The sequence below is a fragment of the Brachyistius frenatus genome, unplaced genomic scaffold, assembly GCF_029030835.1.
Source record: "Brachyistius frenatus isolate BFR_SWC_R1_liver_20210118 unplaced genomic scaffold, ASM2903083v1 Contig_7, whole genome shotgun sequence".
Lineage (NCBI taxonomy): Eukaryota > Metazoa > Chordata > Actinopteri > Embiotocidae > Brachyistius > Brachyistius frenatus.
In genome coordinates this window covers 3197709-3220809 of record NW_027210606.1, presented here as the reverse complement: position 1 = coordinate 3220809, position 23101 = coordinate 3197709, and the positions used below count along the sequence as shown (strand labels likewise).

Sequence of the window (23101 nt, the reverse complement as noted above, 5' to 3'; positions counted from 1 at the left end):
TGTTGAGATAATATTATAATCCCTGAACGTTTCAACAAAGTATTACATTGATGGTCAGGGTTGGCTGAATTCTGTCTGGGAATATTTGATTTTTTTTTTTTTTACCCTTTGACAAGGGTGAATTGTGTAAGATTTAAAGTGTAACTTGACACCGAGCTGAATATCATTGTTCCACTGACCTCAGTTGGAAGTTTGAAGCCTGACGCGCCACTCAACGGTGACATCATGGTGTACTGACACACCGTGAAGTACACTCCTACATCACTGCTATTTAAACCACTTGGGTTCCGCAAATGTGTCTGTAAATGATCACCTTGATGTCGCAGGGTTGTTGACATTTAATAATATAAAAAGGATCATTCAATTTCCCTCTTCTTTAAGCTCTGTTTTTGGTCTCCACCAGCTCTTAAAGGAGATATGTGGCTCTTTCGCTGCTAAATGCTCCACTATGTTCACCAGCGAGTCGCTAACTTTGTCTGCCGGCCCTTTAGTGCTGGGGCAGTGAACAAAGAGTTAACAGTACTTCTTTGCTGCTGGGAATAGCACTTATATAAAGGCAACAGTAAAAACAATCAGCTAAAAGATGCTAAAATGCTCAGATTCAGGTGTTGAAAGGTTTGAGGCTTGAAGTGAACTGAGCTATGGCAATTTAAAACATGTTGCTGTAGCACCACCAGGAGGGATGGCATCATTAAATGTGTTTCATTGATTTTCTTTTTTTTTCTTTTTTCAGAAATTAGCCTATCTGAACGTGATATCGAACATCAAACAAATAAACACAATTTTTAAAGGTGGTGAAATACGTCTAACAATTTGAACAGGGAATGGTGGGAAAACTGTTTGCCAAAAAATGTTGCATTATGGGAAATTATATCAGCAGACAAATTTATGACAGGTACTTGTGGTGTTTGAAATAATGGCCACATGGTGGCGCTATCTGCCCTCCAGTAACCAGTAACTTTTTTCTTTTAATTTCTAAGTTAATTTAATTGAAATCTGCATATTATTCTGCTGAGATATGGACGGATGAATGGGACCAAAAATAGAAAGCAGTTCAACTCTCTATGTAGGCAGAAACGAGGCCTCCTCCTCTGTTGTGTCCATTTGTGAACAGGTCAGGTGTGCAGGTGTCAGGTAACTTGGTGAACAGACTCCACCCACCTCCTTCAACACACCCAGCAGTCAGAACAGGACGGGACAGGTTGTCCTACACAAGCAGCAACCACACCTGGTTGACCCAGCTCACACTTTATCTTCTGATTATTCTTCTTTAAATTGCTGCACCTTAGTCCCAAAATAGACATTAGGTTTCCCTGTTGTAACACCTGTTCAGGTAACTATTTAGGAGGTGGTTTAGGGAGTCTATTGAGTGTTTATACTGCTGGTATTGTTTATGGGTATTTCTGTTTTTTTTTTAATGACCTGAGGAGGGTCATTAAATGACACAATTACACACAATGGTGTTTTTTTTTTAAAGGCAGCTGATTGTAGTATTCTTTGTGGTAACATGACATTTGCTCTATAGCAGCATTAGAAGGAGGAAGGTAAAAGAAAAGAAATATTATTAATAGATTTTGTGGTGATTATATTTATGGGTGAATTTGTACTCCTAATTCGACTTTATATGTCCAACATCTTTTTCCTATGGCCCTGACATTGGTGTATGTAGGGCACTGGGACACACACACACACACACACACACACACACACACACACACACACACACACACACACACACACACACACACACACACACACACACAGACAGACAGAAAGAGTTAAAAGGAACACATAGGCGGGGTGAACTCCACCCACGCCGCGTCAAGATCGACCTTTCGCAGGTGTCTCAACCAGTTTAACTTCACCAACTCGGAAGGTGATTCCCGCAAGCACACTCCTGCTGCCTCTCGTGTACTTGAAACCGATCCGGCGTCCTGCGGAAAGTTTCTGGAGTTTGTCTGTGGAGGGAGGGAGGGAGGGAGGGAGGAGCAGGAGGGGGGGGGGAGAGGAAGCTCCGTGCGTACCACCGCGGCGCTGCTGCTGCTCTCTCGCACGGATCAGCCCGGGCTCTGAGCTCCGGGGATGTCGGCGGTGAAGGCTCTGCAGCAGTGGTGCCGGGTCCGGTGCGAGGGCTACCGGGATGTATCCATCACCAACATGACCACGTCGTTCAGGGACGGCCTGGCTTTCTGCGCCCTCATCCACAAACACAGACCCGAACTCATGTAAGTGGCGCTGACGGCTCGACGACAAAGCAGGAATTGAGCGAAGTTTGGAGTGTCCGATGTTAAACCGCATGTTTTATTAAGCTGCGTGTAGTCTGGCTGTTTACAACATGTACAGAGAAGACAAGAGTTCCGTGTTTTACTTTGCAGCTTTACGGTAAGTTTTTAGTACTTTTAATGTGAAGGAAAACAAACCTCACAGGTCTGCAGGAAAAACAGGAGAAGGAGCTCAGCTGTGGACTCCGTGGAGCTCAGGGGACCAAAGGGGCCCATGTGCAACCATCACACTGGACCCCAGGTGGTCTTCACGGAGGGACACTTACCATTTTGGGAGTGTTGGAGACCGCATTATACAATTAGACTGGATTTTATTCCTCTGAGCAGCATATCAATAATGTGATTGGACATTTTATTCATCTCTGTGCCTGATACACTGCAGCGATAATCAAGAAGTCCGAATTAAACAAAATTACACCCTCTCAGGAATTTTAGGTTTCAGTCAAACCGTTGTGGTTAACCTTGATTGCCCATGTTGCTGCATATTTGAGGCATTAGCTCATCTTTTCATATGCAAATTAGGTTTGTAGAAAACTTCTGGGGGATTTGTGGTAAACCACCAGACCATGTTTACCAGTTGCAGCCAACTTTGGCCAACTCTCGTGGCAACATGTTTTGGCAAAGTCCATTGTTTGCTGCAAATCTGCTGCAACTATTTTGCTTTTGTAAGTGAAGACTTGAAAGCTGTCTCATAAAGACCTGAACTCATACTTGAAGAAAATCTACTGAGATCAAAGAGCCAACAGATAGCAAATAATGGATGAAACAGAATATTTGACTCTGAAAACCATGTAGAAATTTACAGGAGTAATTTGAAAATCTGCACCCAGTATTCACTTTTGAAAACACATGACTACATCTTGTTGACATTAGTGTGAAGGGTTACAATTGTGGAGGTAGAAGGACAGAGAAGAGTTGTCGAGAGAGCACAACATCCCTGGAGAGCTTCACAGCAGCTTGTTGGGCATCAGAAAGACAGACGGTGTCCTCCAGGCCTGTTGATGAGTCTCTAGGTGCCCAGTGCCAAGTTCTTGACTCCTCATCCACAGCTGTTGACTGCTCCTTTCCGCTGCCTCTGAAACAGACTTTACACACAAGTTCTTCCCTTCTGATCCCCGGACGTCTAAGCAGCTCGATGATGTAGAGTTCATCGAGCTCACCAGCAAACTCTGGAAGTAATGTGAGTCGGGTAGGGGTCAGTCAGGGGTCAGGTGAATCTGACCTGTTGCCCTGATGATGAGGAGACCTTTCTGGTCTTCGGGGCTGGAATTTTGGTGAATTTGTTTTTGCTCTCCAGTGCTGGCACGAGGCTCTTTTTGTTTTGTTTCGGTAATGACACCATTTGTAACATCCTTGGTGAGGTTGACCCGTGTGTTTGAGGGAGGCTGGCGTAGAGCTAAGGGCAGACCCACTCTGTCTCCTCTCGAAGAGTAACAGGAAGAGTGGCTGAGTAAAAAATACTGACACGGCTTCGCTCAGATCTAAAGATTAAAGTCGAGTAAAAAAAAAAAAAAAAATCAGGTTACACTTAAATTCAAGAGCGATACTGAAACATTCAGGATACCAAAGCAGATGAATCAAGTCTGAATGTAATCCAGCATGATTTGTTTCCATGATAGCTATTAATCTTGCATATTTAATTATTAGTCATATATATTGAGAAAAATTGGTGTCAAGCAAAATAAAAACAAAAATCTAACAGCTTTGTGAGGAAAACGTAAAAATGTCAATAACTTAAATAAAACTGAAGTGGATTAAGTTAGTGTCCTGCAAACTCATCCAGTTTAGGGCTACAGCCAGTAATTATTTTCATTACTGCTCAAACTTGTCTTTTTTTGATAATGCAATTGACTGTTTAGTCTTTAAAATGTCAAAACATTTAAAAATCAAATAACGCTGGTAGCTCACAGCGAAGTGTTGACATTGACTTTTTAATTGGTTTTGTCTGACGGACCGTCAAAGACTCCGATATTTAGTTGATAATAACATAAAACTAACTCAAATTGTGTCAGCAGATGCTTCACATTTCACAGGCAGGAACTAGTGTTGTTGTGTTAAAAAGGAAAAGATCTGGATTTTTGTTTTGATAAGAGGAAGGGGGTTTCCACCAGGGAACAAAGGTTAATATCACTTGGCACAGGTTGGTTCGGTCCATGTTGGGGCGTGGATTCATTTTTGAGATATTCCAAAGCTTTTACTCATCATCTCGAGAACTGAACTTTGGTCAGTTTCACATACAGACGCCTGGTTTTGTTCCAGAGAGGTCATCAGACAGACACAAATGTCATTTCAAGAAGAGACGCGGCTGCTCCGCTTCTCTCCACTCCACTTCTTCCTCTCAGCCGGACCAGAATGGCGACACATTTCATGTTTACACGGCTCGGGCTCTAAACACTGGTTAATGGCTTCGCTCCAGTTTGCTTAATATAGAAACTGTGATGAATTCAGACTGAGCTTTATGTTAGTTTCACTTTTGGATCAGTGGGATCAGTGACTCATCTGTCACAGAGCTCATCTGTCACACTCTATGCTGAAGTGAGGAAGCTAAACATGATTAAACAACACATGTTCAGTCTGTGCTGATTGTAAACAAATGACAGAGAAGAAGTTTGATCATTTTGTTGCTCATGGTTTTTTTTTTTTTCTCTTTTGCAGCCATTTTGATTCTCTGAGGAAAGAAAATGTCTACGAGAACAACAAGCTGGTGAGACGTGTTTACACCCTGCAGTCTGACCCCTTAATGTTTCAGATTTTTTGTTGTTGTATTTCCTGAATGCACACAGGCTTTTAGAAGAGTAGCTCTCTTAATTCTGACCCTCCATCCTTTATGGCTCTACATCTCCACACAGGATGAATCCTACTGACTTTAATGGTCTCATGACCTTTCATCTCACTGCAGGTGGATATTGTTGATTTTTTTTAGATTTAACTTTTGCCCCCTGAAAGGCCTAAACACACAGTGTGACAAATAAACGACATGAAAATGCGAAATACTCGCCTCTGAATTTTCTGCTTTAAAACTATTATTATACGGACAGTGATGCAACTTTGTGACAGTCGTTCAAAAAAGTTTTGATTAGATTAAGTGATCTGGTCACGGAAGATTTCACGCTTCATACCGATACTTCATCCATATTCATGATTATTTAGCTTGAGTTAACATTGTGTTGTCTAATTAGAAAGCTTCCGGTTTTCAACTGTAGGTCAGATGAAACATTTGAACTGAGGTTGTCACCTTTTTATTAAAAACTTTAGAGTAAATGATAAATGAAGTCCAAAAATGATGAATCTATAGATAACAAAAGTGTCTGGAAGCCGTGAATTGTTTTTACATGTGTCGACTCTGGACGTCGCATCAGCACCATGTGATGTTGGGTAAATTTGAAAAGTTCAGAGTGTTTAAATCCGGGCACTTTGATTTTGGCTGCTTTGCTACATGTTTTTTTTTAAACTTTAATTTTCTCCCTGGAGCCTCATTATCAGACTGTCAGCTCTGTGATTGACTGAAGATCAACATCTTATTAAACTAAAAAGCTAAAATTTGCAATATTTACATGACACTATTTTGGATTTCAACTGAAACAGCAGGTTGGTTAATCAAACAACAATAAACTGCAACAGACTTGAAGTGTTACAGGGAACAGAAAAGTAAACGGTGTTGTTATGACTCCCTCAGTTATCTGAATACTGATTAAGTTTTGCCTCTGGTGCCCGTTGGCATGCCTCTTCTTGTTGTTGTTTTTTCTTCCATGAAATTGGTGAATGCGAGTCTAGGTTGGAAATTCCTGACTCACTACTCACTATTGACTGAACAATACTGATAGCACTTACATTTTTATGTAAGATGGACAAGACAAGGACAACAAAACTTACATTTTAAAGAGCAAAGAATATGCTAACATTCATACTGTAGATACAAAAGAAATGAAATACAGTTTTAAAGCTCCTTTAAAGAATATACCAGCATTTATCTGCATTTTTTTTTTTTGCTCAGGGTTAGCAAAACACTTGCCAGAAGTAAAAGATAAACTCCTTAAATTTTAAAAGAAGAGCTATTATTTTAATTATCTAACATAATTCTTTCTCTGGGACAGCCGTACTCAGAAAGAATGCCTCAGAGGTCGTCTCTGGAGCCTGTAAAGATGCCGCGTGTCTGTCGTGGTGGAGGATTTATTGGTACATTGGGCTCCTCTGGATTTAAAAAGAAAATCCACTCTGAACGTCTTCTGTTTTATTGGATAAAGTTGATTTTATTTGCAGGCGTTCAAGGTCGCAGAGGATGAACTGGGAATTCCTGCGCTGCTGGATGCAGAAGACATGGTGGCTCTTAAGGTTCCTGACCGCCTCAGTATCCTGACATATGTCTCACAATACTACAACTACTTCCACGGACGCTCCCCGAGTGAGTATTAGTAATGTCTCACTGCGTCCGTCTCTGCTTTTTGTCCAGCTCCCCTCGTCTCATGTGTGCGTGTGTGTGTTTTGGACACAGTTGGCGGCCTGGGAGGCATAAAACGTCCAGCTGAGGGCCCAACCGAGGAGCCGTCTGGGAAGAAGAACCAGCCGGTGGTGTCTAAGGTGTTTCCCTCCTCCAACCCCACCAGAGAGAACAGTCCTCCTCGCTCCTCCAACATCACAAGGCCTTCTCCTTCCCCGAAACAAACCAGAAGCTCAACGCAGGTAAACTTTGCTGCCTGAATACCTCATACTACATTTGATGGTGAAAAAAAGCTCCTACAGTCTAAAATGTCTCGGTTCTGTCTTGACTCATCAAAAATGTGGAAGTTTACGCATCAGGTGACCTTAATAGCCATAAAGATGTGTCACTCTGTCTGTGCCAATAGACGGAACAAAGTGCTATTACAAAATATACAAAAGCCAATATTACATCCTGTTACTTGTCATGAATGATGTTCCCCCTCTCCCCCCCCTCTCTTCTCTCTCTTCTAGGATGTTGTGGTTGAGAAATCCCACCAGACAGGCACCCTGAGTAACAAATGTGTGTCCTGTAACAAACACGTTCACCTGGTGCAGCGACATTTGGTGGAGGGGAAACTCTACCACAGGAACTGTGCAAAGTAAGAGCCTGCGATGAAGATAATCTTTGTGTAATTTAGTTTAATCACAGTGAACCTGGAGTTCACCACCAGAATAGCAAAAGACTAATAAAATTTGATTAAATGAATATGGATTAAAATTTTGGTTCAGCAAACTCAGAGTGAAAATGAATGCAAATCACAATTAGATTTTCTAATTCTGTCTTCAAACCACAGACATTTCAAAGTGGGTTGACTTTATTTAATGACTTTTTCCATTAACTGTGTGCCTGTCAGATGCTGTAGCATACGTCAGTTCATTTATCCTGTTTTAATATTTACAGTTTTTATTTCCTAATCACCTATAACAAAGAATAATTTATGCCTAATGTTATTTAATTAGTTAGTAAATTACTATTTATGTACAGTTTATTATTCAATGACTTTATCTGGACCTCTACAGCGTTAAAACAAAGATAAACTTGTTTAGATACATTTAAAAAAGCATTATACCACCATGAATCATTTTAAGGTCACATGAATTTCACTCGTTAGAGGCTGCAGAGGCCACATTTACTGCTACTCTGCTGAGCTAGTTAGCGGCAACATGTACACTCAAAGAAAGGTGTCCAGCATTGCTCAACGTCACTCCTCCGTAGTTCAGCTTTTATACAGTGTGACAAACAATTGACAGTCACCCCCATTTCCTCTGTCTATCTGATTTTGTAGATAGTACTGAGTGAGGTCGTAGGTCACAAGATAAAGGTCCAGAGACGTTGTAACTGAGACTATACAACCACGTTGCGCAACAGATAAATGAGTACATCTCGCCTGAGACAATAGGAACATGTTGTGCAACAGATAGACCAGCCTCTGAGTAATTTTTCAAACAGAAATCGAAGATAGTACACCCGCCCACCCATAGCGGAAACCTGATTGTACCACAGGCCTGTCAATCAAACAGACAAACCCTCAACATACGACTTTGTAATGCTTAATTTCTAATTAATGACGGGATTATTTTCAGATCCAACCACCAGAAAACTAAGAAAAGGTTTTAGCAAATGACACATTTATGACTTGTGGCAAACATGTATTGACTTTATATTTAATGAGAGAAGTTGAATGGGAGTCTATGGAGCCGGAGGCTTTTTTGGGCACTTGCGGCACTCGGTGGTATCGCAGCTTAATGCACTTCTGCATCAGCCTCATTTTTCAGACCTGGATGCTACGTCCACTTTTATATACAGTCTGTGGTTTATCGGTTGTTAATTTTTTTCTCATAAAAGAAAAGATTGATATATATATATTTTATTTTATTTATTTTTTGGTTTTGGTTTTGGTTAACAGTTTTTAGGATGTCGAACCAACATTTTTCAAATACAAAAAACAGGGAAAAGTGGTCAAAATAACTTTAATTTCACAGTTATGGCATCATAACGTTCATATGCTAAAAGTAAAATGTTAAAAAGTCAGATTCAGGTTTTAACTCAATTTTGAGCTATCCTATTTCACTCTGTAGCTTGTATGGCAGCGTAGCTCTGAAGAGGCTGAAACGGCTGTAACGGCAGCTCTGAATGGCCAGTTTGCGGGAGAATTTCCTTTTTATAACTATATGTGTTGTCCTTTCTGTCTTTCAGGTTACTATCATCTACAAACACATGTGCACCTCTTCAGGACTTCCCCTCTAACACCCAAGTCTCCACGTTCACTCCTCTGTCAGGCTCCAGTAAAACCAGTACTCATACACCCTCCAAACTGAGACCAACATGGCAGGCAGAAAAAAACAGCAACCCTTCCAGCATCGCCAACAGCTTTTCTACTTCCTCTCCCTCCCCGCCTGCATCTGCTCTCTCCTCTGCCGCTAAAGAACATCAGACAACTTCTGTCTCCAAACCCACAGCTCCACGTGAGACGACCTCCACACCGACCGCTCCTATCAGCACCAGACCCACTGCTGCTCCTCGTACCTCAACCGCTGCGGCCAAGACGCTACAGTCCAAGCTCAGCTTCTCCCAGTCAGATAGCACGGCTCGCTGTGAAGAGAAAAAGACTACCAGCGTCACCATTGATATAAATAAAGGTCAGAGTGTGAGTGGTAAGGCACAGGAGGCCACAGCGGGTCAGGCTGTTGCTGTGGTCGTAAACATCGGTGCTATTGGAAGAAAAGAGGCAAATGAGAGCTTGGATAAGGGTGGAGATAAGGGTGGAGATAAGGGTGGAGATGCAGCTAAAGCAACTGGCACGGCCGGGAAGGTGAAGTCAAAACAGGAAGATGGTGAAGGTGTGAAAACAAAAGCATCAGCAGCGTCCTTCATCTCCAAGAAACTGTCAGAGGAGAACAACAATAACAACAGTAAGCCGTCGTGGACGACTGTAGCGCTCAAGAAAACTGACAAGTAAGGAATCTCATGCACAACAGCAAATAAATCAACTTTACTTCCTGCTTTGGTCTGACCTCTATTGGTGAAAAGTGGTATTTAATATAAGTTCCTCACTTTTATTCAGACCTCAGTCCCAAGTGGAGACACCGAAGAGGGAGACGCAGAGTGTCAGAGGGAGGGTGAGGCTGAAAGCAGACCCGTCCATCCTCGCTGACCTGCAGGCTCCGGACCTCCCGAGCTCTGCGCCGAGCCCGGCCGCCAGGACCGGACTCGGCGCCAGGACTCCAGACAGAGGAGCCTCGAAGCCGAGGAGTCAATCACCCAACACCTCAGGTTAAACTGACACACTTCTGAACTTTTACACACTGCACCTGCACTCTGCACAGGTCCTGGATCACTGCTTTAGTTAATTTAGTTAATAGTTACAAGACAATAATAATAATAATAAATATATATAAAACATATAAGGCAAACATAAAGATAGAAATTTAACAAAATAAACCCAACTTAAATCGGCAGGGAATTCAGCAAAATAAAATGTTCAGTGGAAAAAAGAATCTGCAAACTAATTGCAACACGGCACCAATTAATCTGCTTTTGCGTTAAGCGCTGGCTCCATTGGTTTTACACTGAAAGAGCAACACTGTTTAAAATCACAGAGAACAAGAGAATAGAGAAGAAATGTTCACCAGAACTGATTTTATGAATGATCGATAGTGTGGAAGTTCATCAAACCCAAACCAATGTAAAAACAGTTTAAATTTATAGACACATCTTTTCATTGGTAAAAGCACTGACTGCCCAGCTGTCCTGTTGTGTCTCTGACGGAGAGGCTTTCCTGATGCCACATTGACACATGGCACTCTTAAAATCTCCTCATTACTTTTACTTCCCACTTCTGCAGAAAGTAGCTCCATTATTTTCAAGCTACTTCATTAGAGTCTCTGTTGGAATCAAACACACGGCAGGACACTGTAGATACCTTTAAAAAAAGACTCAAGAACCACCCTCATAGCGACCTGATATTACACTAAGTTGTGTAATACACTCGTCGGTCAACAGAGGAGGCCGTGCCACGCAAGGTGGCTTTTGTTTAGGCACTAAAACCCACATGGTTCGGTTTAGAAGAAGATCATGGTTTGGGTTAAAATAAGTTATTTTACGTAAGTGAGGTTGCGTTCGTTATCGATTTATTAAATCTATGTTACAAGTTAAACATGTTATGTATGTAAGTTTCCTAAAAGAAATCCAGGTTGAGTTTTATCGATCGTCTGGGTGAAAGTGTTTGTCCCATCCAACCACCCACAATCTCCGCCCTATGCAGACTTTATCACTCTTTGTACTTCATTACACAACCTCCCTCCGCGACCCTGGTCCAACATGTGTACTACTCCTGCCTAGGCAAGGCAAACATGACGCTGACACGGTGTCCTCTAGTGGACAGTCAGGTGTATTACATGCACGATCCCGAGCTGCTTTCAAGTGTTTTCTGTGACTAGTATTCTTTTGATTTATCTCTGTTTTATTTATTTTTACAACGCGACTCTATTTGTCGTGACTGTTTTGTTTTATTGTGAAGTAATTCAAGACTTCTGATCTAGGAAGTACTTCCAGGTTGAAGTTAATACACCCTTTTAATAATGTTCTGCCCTTTGTGTGGTTGACCTCTGTGTTGGTGGAAACTTCCACCTCAATATAACAAAAGAAAAAAAGGGGAAATGACATTGAATATTAGACGGTCCACTAATGTGATTAAAGAAGTGAACCAGGAAGTGAAAAACACTAAAGTTTGACTTCTTTCTTCTTAGCGGTGTCAGGAAACAAGTCTCCTGCGGACTGGAGGTCGATGCTCAAGCCGGTCTCCGAAGGAACAAAGTGAGATCTGTTTTATTGACTTCATTTATTCTGTGTTGTCACTTTTTTTTTTTTTTTCTTTTTTTTTTTATATGTTTCTAGGTAATTGCTATCTCTTAATGGCTCCTGTTTCAAATTTCATAACAACAGGCAGTATCTGCACGTAAGTGGGCTCGCAGCATATTGACATCATGAAACATTAACTGTATGAGCTCCGTTGTTCCCTCCTGATGTCCCGTCCATCCATCCATCCTATGATCCAGTCTTTCATCCATTTCTCCAAGCGTTCCTCCCACATGACGCCCGTCCCTGCTGCTCCTCCAAATGGCCCAGCCATCATTTGTAGTCGGAGCTTTCAGTCTCTGCTCTTCCGCCACATGCATGCGAGCCCCAAATGGTGTCAGGACTGAGTAGTGTCCTCCGTGGTGCAACATATGCTCGGTGCTCAGAGTTCCTCTCCCCACATGACCTTTCCTCTCGCTCTCATGAATCACAACTAAGGACTGTAGCAAGGCGGAGAAGGGACTACTTGTAGGAGAAGATAAATTGACGTTAATTCGATTCTCTCGCTTTCTCTTCGTCTGTTCATCCTTCATCCATCCACAGACCTGCTGCGCCTTCACAGTCCTCCACTAAACCGTGGCCTAATGGAGCTGGAAAGGCTTCAGAGCTTTCTGTTGGGCCTTCCTCCCCTTCTTCTCCTCTGCCCGGCCCGAGCGTTTCTGTCACTGCACCAGCACCAAAGGGTAAGAACATGGTCAACTGTGCTTCAACACATTTAAATGTGAGATAGTCAAACAGTGACGGAGGAATACTCGTACGCTTCATCTCTTCCTCGTTCTTCTGTCTTTCATTGTGGACATGACATATGTTTCTATACCAAATTATCTTCCTCACAGTTCACTGTTAATCATACCTCTCAGGGTTTCCGTTTCCTTCTCATCTTTATTCTCAACATGCTTTACAAAATAATTTTCTTCATTTTATCTCTTACTTTTTTAGGATTTCAAAATGGCCAGAAAGAACAAACTTCAAATGGTACCAAGTCGGACCCAAAGATTTCCAAGGTATTGAACCTCAGAAAATGTGTTTTCTTCAAAACGTGACCTTTTTAAACAGACTCGCTTTTTAGAACAAGGATGATTTGGAAGATGAAACCTTGAGCAAAACAGTGGTCATTATTAATGCGCTACACTAAATACTGCACACACTCCATTTCATATTGGCCAGATGATTTTATTGGACGATATTGGCCTTTCACAGATATATCAGATATGTTGGGCAATACTGCAGAAAAAAACCCACTTTGTAGTTATTCATAACGATCAAGTCCTCGGTGTTCACTGATGTTGGTGTGGACAATAAACTGTAAATATCTTTGTTGGCCAATATTTCTATTGGAGTTTTTTTACTTCCTAATATCTGTATCGGCCCCCAGAAGTCCCGTATCGGTCGGTGTCAAGTATTCACTTTTATTTTTAATAATATGTGGGAATTACTGAATTGTTGGGTTCCTCTGTTTAATGCTGTAAAGTTCTGCTGTAAGGACTTTAATGTGTTAAGTCACTACAGTTACAGTGAGTTATTACAGTGTTGTTATATGTTTTGGTTCACATCTTCCATTTAATGCAGTATGCCCGTGTTTGTGTGTCACACCTGTAGACGAAGCCAGACTACATTCCCAAAGACGACATCATAAAGGAGCTTCAGGAGATCGAAGATAATTTGAACGAGATGGAGAAGAGAGGAGTGGAGCTGGAGAAGAAGCTGCGCAGCAGCGAGGAAGGTGAGATAAAAAAAAATGCACATAATGGACGATCGTCCTCCTCCATCGGCGGGTTGTGTGAAAAACGAAAGGCAGATGTAGAAGAAGGGGTGTACCTTGGATTAACGCTGTGTATGTTTGTGTGTCAGAGGGTGACGATGACTCTCTCATGGATGAGTTCATGGTTGAGTGGTTCAACTTGATCAGGAACAAGCAGGTGTCCATGCGCCGGGAGTCTGAACTGGTCTACATGTGAGTGTATACACACACACACACACACACACACACACACACACACACACACACACACACACACACACACACACACACACACACACACACACACACACACACACACACACACACACACACACACACACACACACACACACACACACACACACATGAACACACTTAGAAAAGGGGCATGCCACTATTTAGTGATTAGTGAAACAGACTTGTGGCCAGAAGGTTGACAGTTTGAATTCCCAGTGTCCTCCCTCCTCCGTCCCTCAGCAGGACGTCCTGGAACAAGGCAGCTCACCTCCCACCGGCTGCTGGGAGCCAACAGAAGCATGAAGCAGGATGCTGCTTAAGACAGCACAAACACTGCAATGAGTCTTTGATAAATATTAGAGACGCGTAGAGATGTTGGACAATTTTTGGTTAATAACTAAACAGCAGTTAAAGTAGAAAGATTTAACTGCTCTAATCAATGTTTCTATGTTAACAAAGGATACAATGACTACATATTGGGGCTGATTTACTAAAGGTTTGCGTGTAAAATCACGTGCAAACTCCACAACACCGGCAAAAAAATGTCCAAGCTGATCTACTAACGACGTGCAGTGAGGATTGCGTCTTCCAAATGTGCAATTTAACACATTTTGCGTGTTTGCCTGCATGCATATGTAATATTGGGCGTTTCTACTTGAACGTGCAAAATACTGAGAGGGGAAATGCAAATAGAATAGAATATTTACTAAACCTCAAGGTAGAAATAGGAGAATTGATTGCGTGTTTATTTTTTGTACGACTGAAAGGAACGTATTAATCAGAATCACATCTGGAGAGACGGCTGCTCTTATTGTGGTGAGAAGGAGACGCAGAGAAACCAAAGAATACGCGTGGTTTTACACCTGGGTAAAGATTTTTGATGCCAGAAGCATGAATTATTGAGACATATTGTCTTTCCAGTGACAATATTTCTGAGTCATTGAATGAACTGAATGATGATTTAAAGCCAACAACAAGGAGGAGCCATGAAATACCAGCGATGTCAAAACTTCTTACGACTCAGCATTTTCCTGCCTCTGGGTCGTTCCAGCGTATCGCTGCTTGGATATCCCATCAGTCCCGTTATTCAGGTGTGCTGTCACAGGAACTGAATGTGTCCCGCAGAATTTACCCTACATGTAGGCCTACATAAGGTTCCCTTACATTCGCGAGGCACTGAATGAAAAGTCACCTGCTTATTACAGAAAGACCTGCTGATCGGTGTTTTAGAAGCATCTCAACCACCGGCCCTCCTCTTTTATTTGCCGACATTTTATTACGAGCCGTTATTATTTTAATTTTTTTCCGCCTAATATCTTGCCATCTTCTCATAATTTCATCTATTTCTCTTTTTGTTATTGCCATGGCCTTGACTTCCTCACTGATAATCTCCTATGTAGAGTTTTGTTCTTGTTATATTCATATGTATTACTTTCAATGGGATTAGATTTACTTTTGCTTTTGCTTCTGTGGTCGTTCTGTTAGAACAACCAGAATCACTTTAACACATGCAAATAACTCATTTAAATAAAGAGATTTGCACCTGATATCAAAGAATCAATTACTCTTAGTAAATCACCCGCAAAACGGGTGCAAAATAAATGTGCAAACTTTTGGAATAAACACGCAATTTCCCACCCTTTATTTGATATCTTAGTAAATCAGGCCCATAGTGTTAAAGGGGTTGCTCATAGTGACAAACAGAGAAATACAACTTACATACGGATACAATTGAGAGACGCACGTGGTATGAGATTTTGTAAAACTACACATTTGGTTGTATTTTCACCATACTCTCTGGCCAACAGTGTGAAATATCACAAACAGAAAAGTTGATGACCAAACATTGTGAGGACGGGTTGAAACATCGACTAAGAGATCCTCCTTGTAGACATATTTCCCTCCCCAACATGATTATGGCTGAAAGTTGGATCACTGAATCCAGAAAAAAAATTGTTTTACTCAACTTTCCACCAAATTTGACTTTTTAATATCCTGCAATCTAAATAACAAACCGGGGACTAGAAACATACTCCACTTGGTGTATAATGGAACATTTTTCTGTTTGTCTGTTTTGTTGTGTGTAGTGGAAAAACCCAGGACCTGGAGGAACAGCAGCCCAGTGTAGAGCAGGAGCTCAGGACACTGATGGAAAAATCAGGTGAGGGCTGCAGGGGAGGAGAGTGAACTCGGTCCACGACAGAAGCGGAGCACATGTCTGTGACTAAAATATGTTTGTGTGTGCAGAACATTTGAAGACGACCAGGGACAGAAAGAGAGAACAGCAGCTGATGGAGAAACTGATGGAGATCGTCAATGACAGAAACGCCATTGTGGAGGGGCTGGACGAGGACAGACTCAGGTGTGTTTCTAGACAGATAACATGAGACAGTGAGTTTAAGTATAACGGTTTTGGTGTCAGGGTTTATAATGTAGCTCCATATTGGATGAACAGTATAAAACTTGAGCTCTTATTATACACGGTTCACAGTTTTAAGACTGATTCTAAACCAAGATTTTTTTAAAAGCCAAACAGGTCATGTTGGTCACATGACTTCAGCACAAGTAAAAATCCCCAAAAATAAGCAAGAAGTGAAAAATGCTGGAGTAAAGAAGGAGTACTTTTTTTTTTTTTTTTTTTAAATCATTGGTACCTGTCGTTGTCAGATGTTATTTTGTTCATTTCAGTAATACTTTTTTATAATAAAGTTGTTATTTATGTCATATCTTCCCTGTTCAAGGGCAAATTGAAATTTTAACTTACAGATTTCAATGTTCAGTGCCAATAAATGGCTCTTCTTCTCCTTGATAAGGTGGATTATTGAACTGTGATTTATCTTGTACTATAAAAGTGGCACCAGTGGCATGAAATGAACAGAAAAAGACACAATGTTAGATGGGAATTAATTGTCAACTAAATCTTCACGATCGAGGCAGCCCTGTCATTGACTACAAAGGATTAAAGTCCAACTAGTGACTATAACAGTTTTGATGAAGTTTATTTATATTTGTCCAATGCTAATGTTTAAAAAATTACTACAGTTTCAGTCCTTTGCAGCTGATGTGGATGTAAAGTGTCAGCACATTGACCTTATAGTAATTCTAAGGCTAGTTGATAAAAAATGATTTGGCTTTCTTGAAGAAAATTGTACTTTCTTGATTCTTGTTGTTCTGGGTTTTATACCCTCATGGTTGAAATCCACTTATTGTAAGTCACTTTGGATAAAAGTGTCAGCTAAATGAAATGTAATGTAATTTGTAGAACTAATGTTGTGTTTTGAGCAAATGTACAAAATATTCACTGTTAACAGCTTCTCAAATTAGAGAATTGGGATTTTTCTGTGGATTTTGGACTGATTGTTAGACAAAACATGTTATTTGAAGGCGTCACTTTGTGCTCCGGGAGATTGTGATGGTCAATATTTCATAAACTAAATGTTAAACAATGACTACAGAAACAATTTATCAAGATGTAGAGCATCATTGTCATCGTTTCTTTTCTATCCAGTTGACTTGAGTGCGTCACCATCGTAGTACTTCCAGTATCGCTGAATGTATGAATACAGTGTGTATGCAGTGCATGCTCACACAGGGAAGCACTGTTGATGATCTGTTTGCTTTTTGTTCCTTCTCGCTTCATCTTCTCAGGGAGGAAGAGGAGGACGAGGAGCTGGACAAAATGATGATGAATTTGAGTGAGTATGTCCAACCCCCCCCCCCCCACACACACACACACACACACACCCCGGCCCCCACCCACCCCGCTCGATTCATTAGTTATCACAACCTCTGTGTCACTACAACTTAGTTGCCTTATAAATTATCCAATTGAGGATTTCCATCATGGACACCTATAATTGAAGTAGATAGAATTCTCTCTGTGGTTTATGGATGTGTGTTTCTCTCTCTCTCTGTGTGTGTGTGTGTGTGTGTGTGTGTGTGTGAGAGAGAGAGAGAAATCTCTTTTTTTTAAGGGTGCCACTAGGCGATGTTTTCATCTCATTTGATCTAATGACTGCTAATGGAAAATGCATCAAACAAAATGCTCCCCCTCTTTCTTTTTTTTTTTTTCAGCAGCGTTCCCGTTAGACAAATGGATAATGCAGCCAGTTAATTTGACCCTTTGATAGAACAGAGTTAAAGCCGGCTTCATTTGCAATTCATGACTGGAAAGCAGGGCTGAAATTGAGCAGATTTATTGAACTTCAGTGAAAAGGTCGTTATGTTACAGCGAGTGAATGCCGACCGTGGGCTAAAGACCAGCCATTTCAATTTAATGTATTCATAAAGTTAATGCCAAAGTTTCACAGTTCACTCTCAGTCTGAGTGCAGTCATGTGTTAGTTTACACACGCTGTCACATAGTACAGAATAGATTTTTCAGGATACACATCCTCCTTGAGATCGAGGCCACAGAACATTTCCTTTTTCGATTGGCTGGTAGGTGTCAAGACATCTCAAACAGGGTCGCTGTCAAGCAGCAACCTCTGGAGCTGAAAAATGAAGCCAGTGTGGAGCTCCCAAAAACTGCAGTTCCTTTGAATGGCCACTTGTGTCTGGCTCTAAAACCTAATCAGTCCCCATAGAGCCTCATGTTAAAGACCCCAACTTCACAGTAAAAAATGAACACCTTTACAGCCTGGTGTAAAAAACTGTTCTGGTCCTGAAAGCTGCTCTCCCTGTTCATGACAACTGCTCAGGAAGTCAATTTTGATATAACTCAACCATTTAAATTGTACTAATGCTTAAAGTTATGCATAATTATGGCAGAGCTTGCTTTGAGTGACAGGTGGGTGCAGTAACAATTGGCTGCCTGCAGGTTTTTAGCAATCATTCATGCCGCCTCAGCTCCATCCATGCACCACCTCTCCCCATTTCTGGATTAGCCAGGAGTAATGTTATCTTAAAATAGGATGGTGTTTACGGTGTTTACAGTGTTTACGAGAAGACGCTATGAACAGCGACCTCTTGTGGTGGTCACGATCTCATCATTTTCGGAGTCGTGACATGTTTGCTGATGTTTTCTGGAAGTTAAATTTTCTTCAGATAACAAGTTAATATATTGTAATTATAATCGTTTAGAGTTTTTCTTTGTAATTTGATAATACTTAAGAGGAAAATGTTGATCTTCCCAATGGACTCAACTTCCCCCTCTGACATTATGCCTTCGCAGTTCCTCCATAATGTTATCCACATGCCAGCTTGCTAAACTGTTAGCCTCTGTGGCTCCTAGAGGCTATCCACGTTGCCGTTGCCTAGACTTAACTACCTGAACTTCCCTGCATGTCGTGTGCACACGACGTCCTTTGCCGTAACCACGAGCTCACCAGTTCCATTTAAAGGCAGCATAAAGGTGGAGTGAGGCAAGTCGGCAACGGCCAGAGACGCCCGGCACCGAGCTTCAAAACGGTTCTGTAAGAAACCTGCGGGTGACATCACAGAGGCCGTTATTTATATACAGTCTGTGGTTGCTATTCATAAATCCAAGTTAAAATGTAAAAACCTTTCCTACGGTGGTATAGACTGGGTACTGATTGTAAAGCAGTGATTTTCTAAATAAGAACGCATCATTGAAACTAAACGTGAGTGAGTGAAGTAAACCTTCATCGTGCCTCTTAATCAAGAACCATCAGCTGTGAACACAGAGTCATCAGTTAGCATAACTTTTAAGGGGAAAATCACAGGTCTTTTGTAAATGTTCAATTGGTGTTACTTTGTTTTGTTTAAGTCTGCAGACATAAAGAAATATGAGTGTTTCTCTCTCTCTCTCTCTCTGTTAGACATTAAGAAGGACAAACCCAAGAAAAAGTCTCCGATGTCCAAACTGTTCGGCTGGGGAAGCAAGAAGGACAGATGATGCTCGGCAGAAAACACACACACACACACACACACACACACACACACACACACACACACACACACACACACACACACACACACACACACACACACACACACACACACACACACACACGTCGCTGTTTCCTGTCTTTGATATTTCTGCTGCTTAACGTCAGTGTGCTCAGCCGGTGATTCACGGGATAACATGAGATATTGTGTGTTTTTTGTGTGTAGCGTGTGAGATCTGTCATCCTCAGCGCTTCTTAAAGAAAAAAAAAAAAAAAAAAAAAAAAAAGCCCTTCCCTCTGTCGACGCCGTCACTCAAGATCTGACGCTACCCCTGCCTGCCTGCTGGTGTAACACACACACACACACACACACACACACACACACACACACACACACACACACACACACACACACACACACACACACACACACACACACACACACACACACACACACACACACACACACACACACACACACACGATGATGATGTTGAGGGGTTAATGACTCACCACCCGTGATGTGATTGGGTTCAGTGCTCCGGTTGTTAGTTTTAATCCCCTTCTAGTCTTAATCTGTCTACTTAATGCTCGCACATACACACTTGCTGTCTCTTTACATCTTCTTACTTGTGCAATTTATTGAAATGTTGGTTAACACTGATGCTAATAGGAGTTAAAGAACAAGACTCTCTGCAGAGGTCCGACAGCTGTCTCTTGCTCTCCGGTCATGTTCTGGTCCAGACTACAAACCACTTGTGACCAAAGTGTGTCTGTAACTTCAGGGTCGCTGCCCGACCTTCCTCTTGTTGTTTACTTGTGTGTTCAGAGCATCAACAGATCATTATTTTGTGTAATGGGCCTCTTTTTTTTTTTTTTTTTTTTTTTTTTCCCACCCAGAGGTCATGTCAGAGCTGTTCTGCTACACAGAGGTCATGAGATGGCAGGAAAAAAAAAAAAACCCACATGAAATGTCTGCTACACAAAATGATGCTTTTTTTTTTTTTTTTTCAGAATTTCTACAAATCTCAGCCCTTTTTTTTTTTTCTTGTAAATTACTGGCGAATACAAATATGTATTCATTATTTAATTAAGCTGTCAAAACCTACACAGTACACACAAAACACTTTTATGAGCTCTTCATCTAACCCTCTCTATGATTTAATAGATTTTTCTCGCTGAAGGCGCATCGCAAGAAAATCATCTTCTGGTCTTTCGGTGGATGTTTTAGTTTTCTACCAGTTATGAATGTGAAGAGAACGTTTGAAATTTTATGTGATGTTTCATTGGTATTTGGTTGACTTGGCTGTTTGTGATTTTTTTTTTTTTTTTTTGGGGGGTGGGGGGGATGCAGGAAGTGGTCCACATTGGACCTACATTTGTACATGTTTTTAATATTTCTTGCTGAATTAACTGTATAGTGTCTAAGTGTCATGTTTAGATTTAGTGTGTGTGTGTGTGTGTGTGTGTGTGTGTTTTAATGTTTAACAGAACTATTTGGTAACACACATAATTTGACGTTGTATCAACATTTGTTAATGTTCCCATCCTGATGGTGGCACTTCCAACAGTTTATTATTAATTATTAAAAAGAGAAACTGGCCTGGATTTTTAAAATGAAATAGTTTTAGATTTTAATAAAGAGACGACAAACTTAACTGATCATGGTGTTCTCTATGTTAATATTTCATCATACAAAAATAGAGTTGTGGAAGGTCTAACTTCAGTGGTGAATAAATTAGTGAGCGAGTACGGTTCATCAGGCAGTAGCTGCTGCAGGGGCAGTAATGGTGGCGTGGTCAGTTTCATATCATATTACGTGAACGTAATTTTAATCCCAATTGATGTCATTTGTTTTGCTAATTTTATTACTGAAATATTACGAGGATTTATTGTCAGTCATTTCAAGTTTTTCACCAGCTGTTATGAAGCTGCAGTGTTTCTGTACAACCACTAGGAGGCAGCATGTGTCCTTCCATGACACTGATGCTCTCGGTGCATGAAACCTTCAGTCTGTATCGTGACTGTATATAAAAGGGTCTGTATGAGGAACACACATCTCAGACACAGGGTTACGTGTGGATTTATATTTTTTTTTACTTTTCAATTTAAACTCTAAAAAAAAGTTTTCAGATTTAGATTTTTCTTCTGGTCACCGCGGCAGACCAGCCTCACTGTCTTCACTTCTTTTTCCATTTTCCTTTACATAAGATGCATGTTGTCATTGATTTATCTTTCTGGTTTTTTTTTTTTAATCAAACCTGACAAAAGAGAAAAAAAAAACTTAACAAAAGATGATTTGATTTCAGCTCAGAAAGTGCAAACAGGACAGATATTCTGCTGCACATCACAGAAAATGGACCAAACAGCTAAGAAATAATAAAAATATGGCAACAATCTGAATCTCCTGTGGCAGTTTGACTGCCACAGAAAATATTAGATTTTTACATTTCAAATCCATCAGACACTTTATAATCAGACAATAAAGAAATATATATATATATATATATATATATATATATATATATATATATATAAATCCTGCAGATTCCAAAGGCTAGTGTGTGATTTATGGTTAAAAGAAACTTTATTCTAATAATCGTGGTAATATCAATAAATAGATAACATTTCCTGCATGTCACAAATTTTTTTTTTTACATTTTCATTACCAGATTATAAATGGATGATCAGTAAGTGGAAAAAAGAATAAACACGGGCAAGGACAAATAATCATCTTGGATTATTTTCCCATCCTGATATTACGACTGTATGTTATGTTTAAAAACAAAAAAAAAAAAATCCTACTGGTTTTGTTTCAGCTATGAGAAGTTTAAATCGCCACAACCTTTCAACCGTACTAATAAAGGTGTGGACTGGGCGTACAGCAGAAAACAAAATATACAATATCTGATTGATGTTCCTTTTTTGACATTTCAAGACACAAAAGTAAAAAGAACAGTTTGAATTTCTGTCTGTTTTCAAACGAAAAGCTCACACGGAACATTTTCAAGTGTGCATTTGCAACGTTAAAGACTTTCGACCAGAAACTGAGCAGTTGGTTCAAGTTGTACAACGCAAGGTGAAGACGAGACTTAAAGGTGCTGCGTGTGCAAACAGCTGCTACACACACAGAAACAAAGCTTTCAAACACGAGGAACAACTTCTCTGCTCCAGTTAAAAGATCCATTTACAGGAGCGAAGAGGGGAAAGAGAAAAATAATACAATAAAAGCAGAAAAGAGCAGGGAAATTGACTTTTAGCTTCTCGTTGTTGTTTTTATGTCCTTTAGTGTGAAAATACAAAAACGGTGTAATCTTTCCCTCTCTCAAGGCAACATCTGTTCCTGTTGTTATGTGTGAAAATGTTTGTTGATTCCTTCTTCAAACCGTGATAAAACGTTCCATCAGTGCGCCGCTGTGTGTCTGAATCAATCACGTCTCCGCTTGTTTGGAACGTGTTTATCTTTGTGCCTTTTATGTCGACTCAATAAAAATCCAGTTGTAACGCGCGAGGCCGGGGGTTTGACTGTAAATATACCTTTGAGGTGGTTCATCTACATAACGCGGCGGGCGGGGCCCGCGTCGCGTGTTCTTCACACGCACTTTTAAACAGTTGAGGGACTTTCGGTCGAGGCTCGACTCTGTTCTGGCGTAATT

General features: G+C 40.8%; 1 protein-coding gene across 1 annotated transcript; it reads left to right on the top strand.

The window, feature by feature from the left end:
• The first annotated feature begins 1867 nt into the window (after positions 1–1867).
• On the top strand, positions 1868–19758 carry micall2b (mical-like 2b). Its single transcript, XM_069689604.1, has 16 exons — positions 1868–2225; positions 4938–4986; positions 6543–6684; positions 6775–6962; positions 7233–7360; positions 8959–9717; positions 9827–10035; positions 11511–11577; positions 12163–12302; positions 12559–12623; positions 13219–13342; positions 13471–13573; positions 15685–15758; positions 15845–15959; positions 17246–17292; positions 19377–19758. The coding sequence occupies exons 1-16, from the start codon at positions 2083–2085 to the stop codon at positions 19451–19453; spliced, it is 2430 nt and encodes an 809-aa protein (XP_069545705.1). The 5' UTR covers positions 1868–2082; the 3' UTR covers positions 19454–19758.
• Positions 19759–23101: the final 3343 nt, after the last annotated feature.

Bases quoted from the DNA above. Each gene is read 5' to 3' on its own strand.
- micall2b (XM_069689604.1), top strand. From the start codon at position 2,083: ATGTCGGCGGTGAAGGCTCTGCAGCAGTGGTGCCGGGTCCGGTGCGAG. The intron at 6,963-7,232 runs GTAAACTTTGCT...TCTCTCTTCTAG, and splicing joins AAACCAGAAGCTCAACGCAG to GATGTTGTGGTTGAGAAATC. The intron at 12,303-12,558 runs GTAAGAACATGG...TTACTTTTTTAG, and splicing joins CACTGCACCAGCACCAAAGG to GATTTCAAAATGGCCAGAAA.